A 15,305-nucleotide genomic window follows, 5' to 3' on the forward strand; every position below is an offset into this window, starting at 1 on the left:
CAACAGTTGTCTTCACACCAAACTTCTTGCTGATGATCTTGTAGCCCATTCAAGCCTTGTGTAGATCTACGAACTTGTCTCTGACATCCTTTGACAGATCTTTGGGCTTGCTCTTGATGGAGGGGGAGGTTGGAATGGAAGATACAGTTTGTGTGGAGAGGTGTTATACACCTAACAAACTGGCATTAGGAGTAATTTCTTAAAAAATATATTTTCCCCACTGTCTATACTTTAAAAGACTCCTTATAAAAATACAGTGTTGACCAGTTTCTGCCAGAATGGTGTAGTTACTAATGTTCTTGTCAAGGGTGTCATGCACATATTTTTTGAAGGGGAACAAGTGGCAGTTCTGACTCTCTTGGTGCCCCACACAGGCAAGAAAAGACATGACCAAAGAGAGAAGAAGATATAAAAAAAATAGAGTTCAAATCATAATAATATATTCATCTTACTGTGTTTGTTTGCTTATTATTTTAAACCATATATTGTAATTACAAATAAGTTGAAATAAAAAAGTTATATATATAATTTCTATATTAATTTATTGTTGTTGTTGTTGGATCAAAAATACTACTGTAAAGCAGATTAATTAATATAGGATCTCTATTTGTATAAAATGCTTACAGATTATTTTCTTTATTTTTTTAATATCTATTTTGTATGGTATAAATTGTAAAAGTGTATTTTGTATGCAATTAAATGGCTTTTCTTTGAAAGAAGTCATTTTGGATTGTTTTAATGAAATTCTGTGACAATTTATTAACAAGACAATGGGGTGTAAACAGGGCCAATATTTACTCAGCCTGAGACATATGTTGAAAGCAAACACACAAATGGCAAGCTCAGTTCTTGGCTGAGATGCAGCAGCGGCGGGCCAAGACTGACATGTTTCTGCTCATCATTTCGAACTGGCCTTGTTAATATATGTAGGGTGGACAGGCTGGACTGTGTCTGCATTGGTATGCATGCTCTTAGTTATTCATGATGGGATAATTGGCGTGCTCTTCTTTGTCTCCCATTACTAGGCAGCTAGATGTGCTGATAGGTCAGAATCAGGATCAAAGTCCATAAGCAGCAATTTGCAATGCTAATTTCCTCCCATAAAGTGATTGTATTTAAGAGAACAACATAAAAAGTTGATGCTTGAGGCCTAAATAAATTATCTTTTGTCGTGAAAGAGAGATTATATTCCTTTTCTAAATGGAGTGCGCTTAGCCATTGACTGACATAAGACCTAATGGCAAGAGATAAATCTTGACCTCTAACCTATTCAGTTCTCTTAAAATTCACCTCAGAGGTTGGGCTGAAGAATCATGAAAGATGTCAACGTCTCTATCTTTGCTGTGCTAATGGAGAAAGACTGTAGCTTGACTTTCTGACTCTGATAGTAAAAATGGTTAAAACTGCTTTCATTATCTCCCATGAAACCAAAAGTGGACTTTAAAGATAAAAGGGTGTTTTATACCAGAGACCAGAGACAAAACTTTAAACTGTTTTAATAAAGATACTTTGTTCTGGCCTCATTCTAAGACATAATGTATTGTGATATGCAACAAATTTATAACAAATTTAAGTTATACATAGATAGATGATTGTATATAGATTATATTGTGTAGTTTAGTTTAGCTTAGCGTAGCTTAGCTTAGCTTAGCTTAGCTTAGTTTATCTTAGCTTAGCTTAGTTTAGTTTCTTCAAGTAAGAAATGTTCTCCTTGTAAGAAACAGTGGGAAGCTCACTTGCTTTTTAAACTGTTGGTAAGCGGATAATATGGTACTTTTACAGCAGGTATTGCAAGTGAATAATTAACAGGTTCTATACCATTTTAATTGAAACCTGGCCTGCCGATACTTGGCAAAGAGTGCAGAAAATTGAATCGTCCATGTGCAGATAAAAATCACAGAGATTCTCCATCTTAATTAGAGGCGCTCTCAAACACAATTCATGTGCATCCACATTCACACAGAAAAGAATCAAACATATGGTAATTACCGCACCCCCACCTCTCTCCTCCATTTGTTGTCTATTCGTTCAAGTAGCTTTCTTTTATACACACTGCAGCCTGCTTCTCGGGAATGCTTCACCTGTTTCGTTTTACTTTAGTCCTTACCTTTGTGCTGTTGTTTTGTTAGCAAGTTTGAATGTTATGAAAGATTGCCGTCCTGATTGGGAAGGTCTGCCAGTCCTCTAACCTCGGCGTCCAATTCATCATGTTGTTTGAGCTGTAGTTCTTCTGTGCGAGCTGAGGTCTTTGATGGGAGTCTTTCAGCTTTCAGAGCCCTCTGCTCTGCGCACTCCTTTAGCATGAGAGATGTGCCCTGAAAAAGAATTGATAGATCAGCCAGGATGTGCATGGATATTATTACCTAATTCCAGATGGCCGTTCTGATGGCAACAAATGGCCTTGCCGTACTAACCCCACTGAGACGAAAACATTAGACGTGCGAGTACAAATTTCTCCTGGCACAGCCACAGAAATGAAATTAAGTGGATCTTTGATGCACGAACAATGAGCGCTTGACGAATAGCTCAGCTCGAACCTTCATTACCCCAGCACCCTTGGATTTGGATTGCGTTCGCCAGAGTTGCCGTGACCTTGGCGTGACATTAAAGCAGCATAGGGGAAACAGAACCGGGTTGCGAGGGCCGTGGCCTGACTGACTGTGCTGTGCTGTGTTGCTCCACAGGAGGTGATGCAGATGGAAAGACAGCTGGGAGGTCGACTGATTGACGAGCCTCACGTCCTGCTCTTCAAAGACAGCTACCATAACCTGCGCCTCTCGATACACGACATGCCCCAGGCACACTGGAGGAGCAAACTACTCGCCGGCTATCAGGTGGGTTTCTATAAAACACCTTCTCTTGCAGCAGCAGCACTTCTTGTATTAATTGCTACAGTGAGCTCCACTATTGCTATCGCTAATACTTGGTATTATCGGTTTTCCAAAACCCATAACCTCAAATATTAAATGTATTAAACATTAAATATGAAAAAGGCCTGGAAGATGATAAATATTCTCTAAGAAAAAAAGGTACTAATGATTTCACTGGGATGAAACCTTTCAAAATGTACACACCTTTTTACAAAAAGTACATATTAGTAGTACCTACATACAAGAGGGCTTTTCTATTTGAAATAGTTAGAGGTGGATTAGGCAGATTACGTATGCACTACTAGTGTCACGAGAACTATAAATATAAAGCATGTTTTCAAATCACCTTTGCAATTATCCATTTTCACCGATTTCAAATTTTATCATGTACTGTAAATGGGTTTTCTGTCACCATTTGACAAATTTTGCCTCATGACTGTTTATACAATGTGCAGTTTTCTGTGACAGTCTAAAGCATGTGAACCTGAGGCACGTGATTGGTTGTCTGTTGCTAAGCATCTAGTCATAGTATTCTGACACCACACCGTTTCACACTGTACATGTTTGGCACCACAGTGTAGGGTTAACAATGAAAAAGCAGTGCTAAGCCTGTTCTGGATAGTAATTTATAATACCTTTTGAAAGAGTACAACAATGACAGCTTTTGTAACTTTTTTAGTGAGAGTATAGGAAATAAATTCATATTTAGAGAAGCAATCATTCAAAATCCTAGCAACTACAAAACTCTCGGCTAACACCCATGCAGAACAATTTAGCAACCCTAGCAACCTCCCAAATTGTTCTAACATTGTGACAAAAAGTTGAGGGTAAAGTAGCTGCAAAATTGCTCCCTCTGTTTGAAATTGTTTGCCTCTATAACGTGTACTCTGGATGTTATATTTGTCTTTTTGATCTTTGTTGTCAAAGTCTTTTCTAAGCGTAATTGAAGGAGTTAGAGTTAGCTAGTCTAGTTATTTTTTCTTGGGGCAATTTTGAAGTGCTGCGCGCTGTGGCTGCTCCGAGCTTTCTAACAGGGTGTGTGATCTGGAATGTCCTCCGGATTGCTGTAATTGGAAATTTCTTTGGTTTCGCCTCATTAGAGTATTTCTGAACGTGCGGGAATGCTAAAGAAGCCCATTATAGAGTGAATTGGCGAGCAGGGACCCTAGAACGTCTGCTCTTAATAACATGCACGGCCTTGGCTACGCATTAACAGCTTCTTGGGTAAAGAAGGACTGAGAGCGCTGCAGTTTTCTCATACGCAGTCTTCCTCACCCACTCTGCCCATCTCAGGACTCTTTCCCACCGGAGGAGATTAAATATAGACCAATATGTAAATGCTCAAGGATGCAACACCTGATTTTTCTCGTATTTCCCTTACTGGACCATGTGTGCTGGGCCTCAGAGGACCGTCTCTGGATTCTGGAGGAATCTTGGCGTAAAAAGCTCCTCCGAGGATTTGTAGATGCCAGCTAACAGTGTTACAGCACAAATGTACATAGAGGAAACATTTTCTCACCTGAACGTCCCCTGTTTTTTAGATAAGTATGTTGCTTGGCTGTTTTTTTTTCAGTCTGTGTAACAGCTCCCCCATTGGAATAAACTGAGGTACTGCATATTCACTAACAACTGCGCTTATCTTTGTTTTTTTTGTGTCACTCTCCACAATTAATTAGACCGGATGAGACGAGAGCATGTTATAAAGCTAAATAATTAGTCTAATCAGACTGTCACGCTGAACGTGTTGTGTTTGATGGACTAAATGTATTGTTTTAATAAGTGTTCTTATTTTATTCGACTGTGGATATGCAGTCATATCTGCTCTATCTACTGAATTGTGCTCGTTCATAAATTAAATCCAAATCCCCGGTTGTGAACAATAAGCTTTTTTAGGATGTTCTACTGTTGTTAGAGACAAAGAAACTATTTTGCTTCTTCATTTGAAAATGTTGCCGACAATAGATTTAGAAGAGCTTTCATAGACTCGTACCGGCAGCCCCGGCATCATAAATCATCAGGTGTTGGAATTTTTCTTTGTCTGTGTCTCTTACTGGCCATCAAATTAAGCTGAATCTATTGTTTGCAAGTGGTGAACTTTTAATGAAAAGGAAGTGGTGTATTATCTACCAAGTGACACAATTCTTCTCTGTAGTTTATTTGTGTCACATGCAAAGTTTGCCAAAATGTGGAAACTTTTGGATAATTAATGTGTTGAAAAATTTAACTGCATTCTCCTACGGCACTGAAATGTGGAAATGCATATATATTTAACTCTACATTTGTAGACTTTGCATTGTCTCTGTTGATTTTGAGGGAAAAAACAGATTCTAAATAAAAGAGATGGGAAGGGAATTATAAATAGTGTGAAAGTGTGTTACTCTGAAACACACTGCCACAGCCTAAAAAAAATGAATTATATTTTTTTTTCTTTTATTGCTGGTTGAAACGATCAGTTCTGACTAGAGTTGATTTCAGAGGTGATTTGTTATGGACAGCAACAGTTCAGTGTGACATGTCTCTGGTCCTTTAGGAGATCCCGTTCTATCACATCTGGAGCGGCTCTCAGCGGACCCTGCACTGCACCTTCACACTGGAGAGACAGAGCCTGAGCACCTGTGATCTCACCTGCACGCTGTGTGTGTGGCAGGTCGAAGGAGAAGGACAAAGCATCGCCCTGGACTTCAACATCTCGAAGGTAACTGTGACCATCTGTAGCATGATATCCCAGTAAACAGTAGAGATTACAATGTTTAAAGCTCCCTCACGAGATGCCCCTTCAATGAGAATTGGAATTGAAATGATTTGATGTTGTATTGTGAGATTCTTACGCCTAAGATTCCTTTTTGATATCCTCCAAAACCTAGGTCAGTTGATCTGGAATTTATTTATTTTTTGTTAAAATGTTGAAAATGCACATACAGTTGTGCTCATAAGTTTACATAGCCCTTGCAGAATGTGCAAAATGTTAATAATTGAAACAAAATAGGGGGATCATGAAAATTGCATGTTATTTTTTATTTAGAACTGTCCTGAATAAGTTATTTCACATAACAGATGTTTACATATACATACCCCACAAGACAAAATAACCTAAAAATAACCCCATTTAAAGGTTTACACACCCTTGAATCTTAATATATGTAACGGTTTTTATATTTTTTGATAGTTGTTCATGAATCCCTTGTTTGTCCTGAGCAGTTCACATTCTTTGGTTTTCCAGCATCTTCTGCATATTTGAAGCCTTTCCAACAGTGACTGTATAATTGTTAAATTCATCTTTTAACTCTCAGGGCAATTGATGGACTCGTGCATAAATTCAAATTAGATTTTGAATTTGAACAAAAGGTGAAAACGTACTGATGCTCAAGAAGGCCACACAATGCATTAAGAGATGGGTGTGTAAACCTTTTTAATTGGATGATCAGGGTACCGGTAAATTGTACTTCATGTGTTCTGGGAAACATGCACGTATTTATGTAGCTTCTGATGTCAAATACTACATGAAAAAAAAAATGAAAATGAGAAGAATTTACACATCATCCTGTTCAAAAGTTTACAAAAGTGAAATGAATGTGAACTAAATTGAAATGTAGTCTACACATGCATATTTTAAATATTTCTCAAAAAAAAAAAAAAAAGTTTGTCACATACTACTAACTGTTTTGCAAATGATTTTTCTTCAAACTATTTGATTTTGAATTTCGTTCATAATAAGAATTTATATTGATTTTGGAATTTAAATTTCACTTTCAATTTAAACTAGTTAATTTTAAATCTAAATGAGCACACAAAAATGTATTTGCCTTCTTTTTAAATATTCTGAATTCAGTTCAATTTAGTCCTCACATTCTACAAAATATTTTTCCAAACTTATTCACATGCAAATGCAGATCTTCTCCACAGATCTTCAGAAATAAAGTCTCTGTGCAGTTGGAATGAGTAGCATGTGAGGTTAAAATGTTCTTGACTCCAGGACATCAGACCACTGGACTCTGATTTCCTGTTAATGGACAACTGCACCCCTGCCCTGGCTGGTCCGAGCGCATTCCAGATCCCTTACCTCATCCGACAGAAGATCTGCAGCAGTCTGGACACCCCCTGTCCCAATGGAGCAGACTGGAGACTACTGGCCCAGAGACTGAAGCTTGACAGGTACGATCTCTGAGTGCTAGAAGTTATTATATCTTTGGTCTGGAATGGATCATGTTCAACAAAATCTCAGGATTCTTCTTGTGGGTTGTGAAAACTGTTGTTTTTCAGAGTGCTGATATCTGGAGCAGATTGTGCGGATCTCCACTTGCATATTAAATATAGACTTCCACAGGAAATTACAAATGCAGTGATTTAATTACTGTCCCATTGAACTTCCTCCATGTAATGGAACATAATGGGCAGACTTCGTTTGTCCAATAATGTTTACTTGCTCCAATTAATTACAACTTGACATGTTGTGGTGTGTGTTCAATTAGCACACTAGCCCAAAACGATCAATTTTCGTTTACTTAGTTAAGGAAAAGCAAAGAATCCACACAGGTGGAAATGTTCTCTTTTTTTTTTTTTTTACTGAAAACACTGTCCTCATAAAATGTTTTAAAAAGCAGCGCTACTAGTGAATACAACCCTGACTGTAAACCTTTTCTCACTGAGAACAGAGAGCATGTAGAAAACAACACTTAAAGCCCCAGGCATTTGAGGTACAGAAAAAGGCCGTTAGATCGAACAACCCACTTCAGCTTCCTTCGGGAGATGCATCTCGCAACATCTAATACGCTGCAAAAAGGGGTTGCTTTGTTCTTATTGATCAGCTTTGATCCGAAAGGTTCAGCCTGGTCAGTAGAAAAGGTCACATGCAACCTGGGTTTTACCCTTTTAGAGGACTGAGACCCACAGTAGATAATTCATCAAATGAAAATGAAGGGCTGCTTTAGTTCAGGAGTTAACAAAAGGGTGTAAAGCAGGTGTTCGGAAGAACTGAGCGTTCGTGCATTGGTTTAGAATATTGGAATGGATAATACTGTCTTATATTCCTACCTGGAACAACTATGTCCAGCTAATGTGTCTCCCTGGACCAACATGCATGGATTTTCTACTCTCGCTTTGAATGGAGCGACAGAGAGGTTGATGTATTGGCTTACAATGCAAGATAAGCTTCTTGATGTTTTATTTCATTTCAGGGAGTAATAACTTATGACCTGAAATCCTGATTTACTTCTCACAATGAAACAAACCATGGAATGTGAAGCATATTCATTGCATTTCTAACATATAACAGAAAGCAATAGCTGAGTGAATCTCACAGAAAATGTCCATATCATATTTCACCTTAAAATCAAAACATGTTGTATGTGTGATTTGCATAAAGACAATGAGAATATTTATTAATTGGTGTTTATTTTGCATATTCCATTTAGTGCAACAAATGCTAGCATGCAAATCTAATATTAACTTCAACCAAAGCTAAAGATGCTGAAGTTCAGCTAAATGTATGAAGGAATATTCAATGTAAAATATAATAATATGCATATGTCATGATGCTTAAAAGTCATACATAAACTGCAATACTTTTTAACATGATATAAGACTCACTCTGTCTGTCCAGACTGCAATAGGACTGACCATTTCCGTTTTTTCTTCCCCAGGCACATGAGTTTCTTTGCATCCAAAGCGAGCCCCACATCAGTGATTCTGGACTTATGGGAGACCCAGCACTTCCACAGCGGTAATCTCAATCAGCTCGCCGCTGTGATGGCTGAGATTGGGAAGCAGGAGGCCATGATATTCCTGGTCTCAGACGGGGAGTGCTGACACATTAAAACTCTGAGTGATGGGGTGGGGGAAGGACGCGACCCTCTGCCCGCCCCACCATAGATGAGAAACAAATCAAAGAACAGGGTTTACCCAACTATATGAGGCCACTTCCCCAGTGAATAGGGAATAAAAGAAAAATAAAGAAAAAAATAAATAAAACAAGACCAGGCTCAGGAGGAACCTGGCAGGGCTTTTAGATGTACTGTGACTGAGACAAATGCCCCTTTCTCAGAACAAAAATCCATTTGTTTTGAAAATAATGGTGTATAGAAATTCCCAGATTCTGTGATTCTGGTCCTGCCCTCAATCACTGACCAATATGTACTTTCTAACCACATTTGTGTTAGGCACATTGATATATTAATATCAGACTGGAAACTAAAACGAATCGGTTTGAACGATATCAAGCGGAAAACGTACCCTATGTAGGTAAGGTGAATATTTAGCGAACTTATTCAGATTTGTGACATGCATTTTGTAAATGTGTACCATTTAGCAATATGCAAACCCACATATCGATGACAATTTCCTTTGGCCGACACGGTTCTTACCTCACAAAGCATTTAAAATTTTAGAGCATTTGCTAAATTTCAGGTCGAAAACATGAAGGAAGTAAAGCGTTTTTGGTGAGAGCCATCACTTGTTCCTCTGCCCCTGTGCACTTAACGTGTGTGTTCATGAAGCCATAAAGTCCAAAATTCACCTCAATGCAATGATACATGTTTTGATCCGGGTGGATAATCAGTAAATAAGCACAGCTTAGCTGCTGAAGAGATGGGTGATCAGGGACCTCAAAATGTTTGCCTAGCTGTTTTAAAGAACATTGGAGAATTTTGAGAATAGGGTTCAGAAGTTCTGCAAAGCATTTTTCCACGGCCGTCTTATGTCAATAGAACCCTTTTGAGACTAGAACTCTCATCCGAGTCCATAGAATCCCTCGTTTATGAAGGAGAAAATAAAAATAAAGAAGTTCCGCGTTGGAAAGGTTTTCTTCTTTTATAAACAGAAAATGCAATACTACCAAATGTTTCATTGCTATTCTCCTTCATATTTAATGAGTCTACGTTTCTCTGAAAGCCATTTTGGCTTCAGGGCAGTTTCTTAGTCATAGGAGAAAGAATATTTTCATCACCCCCCAAAAAGCAAGTGTTCCATCCAAGAAAACTTCATCGACACCCAGCAGCTGTCGTATTTTTCTAAATTCCTCCATCACACATGTGCTTTGTTTCTGCATAACTGTCACACCCTGTTGAACGGCAACACGCCATGAATGTGCATTACACAGTTTGAAGATTGTCAGATTATTTTCGTGTGTGTTTGAATGTGAGACTATTTCATTCCAAATGAAGGATGATTTGTGAGAAACTCTGGATCATAAATTGGCCGCTTTCATCTCGACCAGTAATGACGGCCATGTCTGGAGACGATTGGAGGAGTCCTGCACGTTCTCTCCGCAGCAAGTGGAAATACACAGGCCTGTTTCACTCAGCTAACAGAGAACTCAAGTTAAAGGCCAAATTGTGCACACGGTTTTCTTTTTTTTAATGCTTTTTTACCATGTTCCACTCTGTGATTTCTGTTAAACAGTTAACCAGTCAGCTATTTTCTTTTCTTTGTTTTTAATCTACAAAAGTCATCATTGTCTTGTAGATAAGTACTTTTCATGTGACGCATCTTTGCGCAACCAAAGTGTATGAGCCATCTGGATCATTTATTTCAGATTCTAACACGTTCCTAAATTCAACATGCATCGATTTTTCTTTCAAGATCTCATGACTTGTTCATTTTGAGCATTTCACTGGTAAAACAATTTACATATTTAATACAGCACTTTGTAAAGTAATTGTAAATGATATTTTAATAACAAGCCAAAAAAGACAAGTCAACTGACGTAACATTTGTCAAAGTATAACCTGTGAAGTGTTTGCCTACTGTTCATTGGTTATATAGCACTGAGTTGATTCTTTCTGCAGTGTTTGCGGTTTAGACTGTTTTCGCCATAAGTTTGTACACCGTCGTTTTGTTTCGTCCTGAGGCTGTTGGTTTATGGGTAATTGATCCTCAACACTACGTCATGAGAAAACAGACGCACCAGTAAATAATACTTCTGTCAGAGTATTTAGACAAAGATTTGGTGCAAAAATTGTCAAATTCCTAACACTCAGGTTTACAAACAGTTCAGATGAAATGGACACGTTGCGCATTTCTGAATATCTCGGAGTGCGCAACGGATTTCTCATCAATGTTGTTCTTTTTCACTGACATAAAAATCATGAGCTCACAAAGTCAGCTTGTAACACTGAATAAAGCAGATGCCATGATATTCACGAAAATAACCACCGATCTCTCTTTATGACTGTACATTTTGTCAGCCTCATTCATAGCTGTTCTGTGTAAATGAACGTGTGAGAGTGCTCTTTCGTTCTTTTTTTAACTGAAAACCGTAGAATTGTGTTTCCTGTGAATGTTCAATTCGATTTCTTAATTCAATGTTCCTTGCCTTTCTGCAAGTCAAAATGCTGTATTTATTACATGCCACAGCGCTTATGCAATTGTACAATTGTTTTCTATTACTCTTTTTCTTTTCCTTTTTTTGGTAAAGTTACTTATCATTTTTCTCGTCAATGTAAATTGTCGTCGATGAGTTTGTGGTAATAGAAAGCCCTCTTCTGCAGAAGGCTTTCTGTACTTTTTGGACAATGGTATGGATTTGTGGGTAGAATTTTGGAAATTCGTTTCTAAGTGCTTTCAAGTATTTACTTGGCCTTATGTATATATCTCTCTATGAAATTTCAGAAAAGGTATGTATAGTAATTGAACCTAAAATGGATGTAAATAAATTATATATTGTTAAAAGAGAGTTGAGTGATTTGTGCTCGCAACATCTACAATATTTCATGACACATTTTACATTTGGATCCAATTAGCAGCCTTGGGAATAACAGTGAGTCAGCACACAACAACATGACTGCAGGTGATTTATTGACTAAATGTCTCTAGCACAATTTCTTTCTAAATGATTTGCGTCATCCGACATAGAAAATCTCTCTATAATATGCACAGAAATACAGCAGTTTATCGTTCTGAGTGACACACACAATAGTTAAAGTCTGCGAAGCTTTAAAAAAAGGCACTTGATAGTTGATACGTAACACGTCGTCAATACAAAAATATAAAAAAAAAAAATTGAGCTGCTGTCTCATATATATATATAGCTTTCTAAGAGCAGGATATTGGAGTGTTGCATTTCTTCCGATTAGAGTGCAGGAGATAAGGGAATGATGTTCTGGGAAGCATCTGGTACTGTATGTAGTCTCTGAAGAAGAGCCAGTATGTTTGGAAATGCCATAAGATTATGCATATATGAGTGATATCCATAAACAGGATTGCTCAAAACCTTTGGCACACATGTGCTTTGCTCACTAGCTTGCAGAATCCACCAAAAAGGCCACAAAGCTTTAAATAACACAGCATATAAGAACAACACGAACAGGCTCGAAGTAAATTTGGCCATATAATATTGCAGGATCCATTTGCACTAACGCAGAGCATTTTTATGGTATCACAGGCCTTTCATTAATTAGAACTACCTGTCTGATTAGAACAGATGAATGTGGCGTATTTAGTATTGAAGCCATGAAGAGACCATTGCTTGGGTCAGGATGAAAGGCATGCAATCAGTGCTAATGTATTTCGGTGTAGCTGCCAGGGGCGTTTTATTCCTCTGTGGTTTGCCATTACCTTAAGTACCCTGGCACAGCAAATCAGGCAGAGCAAAAAAGTAGGCTGCACAGCATCTAGAGGATTGAGGGGCCACTTTAAGATCCTGTCTGAGTAGATCACATGCTCAATGCTTTGGCCTACAAAAAGGATTGTATGGATAGGAATACAACTAGATTGCTTCACTCATTACATGGGGAATGCTTTGTCCTTATTTGTGACAAGATTGGATAGAATTTTGAATGATAAATATGCATCAGAGTGCAGATAAGGAGCAAATCTCACAAAATTTTTTACATTTTACAATACAATTTTTGTGTGTGACAATATTTTAATGCTAATCGTTTTATTTTTTGGTGATATTTTACTATATTTTTATAATATTTTTATTTATTTATTTTATAATCATTTTTCTTCATTAAAATCAGCATACAAGTGGTACAACAAATACTATTACGACATAGAAATACTTTTATTTATTTTTGCATTAGAGTTATTTGAATTGCATTTGGAGGGAAAATGTGCTCAGCTGTCAGGGAAAAAAATCATATTCTTACATATGGTTAAGCCATATTTTTTATGCAATATAAAATGTGGTGCAATGTTGACATGTTTTGTGAGATTCACTCAGATGCCAAACTGACGAATGTCTGAAAAGTGAAATCAAAGTGAGCAGTGTAAGAGCGTGCTGTCTTCTTTGGATTGACAAATACTGCAGGTGTAGTTTTGGAGGTGGAGTGGGATGAGGAGGGACAGCTAAAATACTTCATCCAAATACTTTGTTATCCATTCCGAAATCTGGCATTGGTGGTTGAAACAGTTCACAAGCTGTTTCAAGTTGAATGACTGGCATCGTAACACAGCAAAACTGAGGCCAGTCTGTCGGCTTACTGTAGCAAGCTACCAAAAATTCAGGTCTGTGCTTTGCTGAATGACACATACTTAGTAAATGCTGATCGAAGCTGCTATAACAGCCGGTGAAAGCCAGCGGAGCTACTATATCCATCACTCTGTCAGTCAGCCATATGTTACAGGCTTCAAGTAAAGTACTTGGTCTTGTTTGGCATAGCTATAGACCCCCCAGTCTCCGGTCCGGCCCCTCCTTGACGAATTGTGGAGTCTCACACCGGAGAGAAAGCGTGACTTTTACATAGTGGCTTGTCCTTCTTTGAATAGAATGTCTTCCCCTCCAGATTGATTTGACAGATCTAAGGAGATAAAAAAGGAGGATTAAACAGTAGAATCAAACTTGTTCAATAATGACTTTTCTATAGCTGTGATTCACCATTTGCTACTTGCTAAAAGCCAATAATATTAAGAGGAGAAACATAAGCATTCCAGAGAGCATCTATAATTGGATACAAGTTTGGAGTGCAGGACGACCCATTAACGGTTTTATATATTTTTTCTTTTTTCAAATGATATGGATACTTTCATTCAGCAAAGAATTAGGGACCCTAATGACATTTGTGTTTATTATTATATGAAGTGATATTTCCATTTTGAATAAATGCTGTTCTTTTGAAAATTTTCTTGATTAAACAATCTTTTTAAAAAATATGTTTTAAAGTGACATTGAAGACTGGAATAATGGCTGTGTAATCACAGGAATAAATGACATTTTAAAATATGTTAAAATAGAAAACATAACCATTTTAAACCATAAAAAAAGTCTGACAATATTGGTGTTTTTACTGTATGTTTGATCAAATATGTGTGGCCTTAGTGAGCATGAGACTTTCAAAACATTAAAAAAAAGAAATTGGTGTATATATATATATGTATATAACCAACACTAGCCTTTTGAACAGTAGTGAATTCCTGTATTAATCTGTCATGTGAATATGATTTATGGGGTATATTCAGTGTTATTATCAGTGCATGTCCAAATGAAATTAATTGCTATCTGACACAGACTGCTAAGCTCTCAAAGAACCCTCCTTTTTGGAGACATAAAGATTAAAGTAGTGAACTTAAATCAGTAGACAGGCGAGTAAAAGTACCACACAATTTTGCTATTTATTGTGTTCTTGTGTTGCCGCTCCGAGGGGCATGAATGAAAATTAATGAACTGCTTAAATTCCTAAAAAAATGAAATAAATGGCAAGAGCATTTCCATAAGAGAAAATTAAACGGATGTCTTCGTTTATCTGGATTATGAACAAGAAAGCAGAATATTCTAAAAGCTGTGAACCACTTTCATTAAACACATTAATCCAGAGCATGCAAACATGGCCAATTTATTTGTCATTTTGAAGGGAGATATCTAGGTTCTCAGGGGCTAGAGCATAATTTCTTGATAGTGTTGTGTGGTGCAGAAAGTGCAAGATGGAGTTTCGGGACAGGTCCCAATGCATCAAAATGACTTACGGCACAGACAAAGCAAGTGTCATGCCAGCTGTAGCCCAGTGCCTCAAGGAAACGGTCTCCTGCATCAATCTTGAAGTCACAGCCATGGCATTTGGTACCAAACATCTTTTCATAGTCTGCAGAGAAAAACAAACCAACCAAAAAGGGCCTATTAAGACAGCGAGAAGGAAATGCTTGGTCAGAAATTAAGAGAATGAGAGGAGAAAGAAACATGTTATCGGAAGGAAAAATAAAGGGATTATATTTTCTCAGCCCTCACATGCTCGGTGTGTGATAACAGACACTGGTCCAGATTCCTTTATGGATTGGCCCAGTTTCACCCATTACGGAAAACTTCAAAGAGGCAGGCTTTACGTCCCGTACACAAGGTAAGTAGTTTAGACACATTCCTTTTAAGGTGCTGAGACTGCAGCAATTTTATCAAGACTAGCTCTTCATTTCAAACAGAAACAGCTGCCCATTTGCTGCTGACACAAGACCAAAACTCTTCCGAGCTGGAAAGCACCGGAGCTGCAGTACAAGCCTATTTACATAATA

General features: G+C 37.7%; 2 protein-coding genes across 7 annotated transcripts in view; one reads left to right on the forward strand and one right to left on the reverse strand.

Moving 5' to 3' along the window:
- Positions 1-11,606, forward strand: part of LOC127971571 (netrin receptor UNC5A-like) — a 174,959-nt gene extending 163,353 nt beyond the window's left edge. For all 4 annotated transcript variants that reach the window (XM_052574670.1, XM_052574667.1, XM_052574668.1 and 1 more), the window contains 4 exons: positions 2,685-2,834; positions 5,401-5,565; positions 6,844-7,022; positions 8,510-11,606. In XM_052574670.1, the coding sequence (XP_052430630.1) occupies positions 2,685-2,834; positions 5,401-5,565; positions 6,844-7,022; positions 8,510-8,675 (660 nt within the window). In that variant the 3' untranslated portion in view covers positions 8,676-11,606. The remainder of the gene's footprint in view (positions 1-2,684; positions 2,835-5,400; positions 5,566-6,843; positions 7,023-8,509) is intronic.
- Positions 11,607-11,643: 37 nt separating this feature from the next.
- LOC127971573 (PDZ and LIM domain protein 7) overlaps positions 11,644-15,305 on the reverse strand; it is a 42,969-nt gene continuing 39,307 nt past the window's right edge. For all 3 annotated transcript variants that reach the window (XM_052574673.1, XM_052574675.1, XM_052574674.1), the window contains 2 exons: positions 14,769-14,884; positions 11,644-13,606 (listed from right to left, as the gene is read on the reverse strand). In XM_052574673.1, coding sequence (XP_052430633.1) covers positions 13,520-13,606; positions 14,769-14,884 — 203 coding nt within the window. In that variant the 3' untranslated portion in view covers positions 11,644-13,519. The remainder of the gene's footprint in view (positions 13,607-14,768; positions 14,885-15,305) is intronic.

This window comes from Carassius gibelio, chromosome B14 (assembly GCF_023724105.1).
Source record: "Carassius gibelio isolate Cgi1373 ecotype wild population from Czech Republic chromosome B14, carGib1.2-hapl.c, whole genome shotgun sequence".
Classification (NCBI taxonomy): Eukaryota; Metazoa; Chordata; class Actinopteri; order Cypriniformes; family Cyprinidae; genus Carassius; species Carassius gibelio.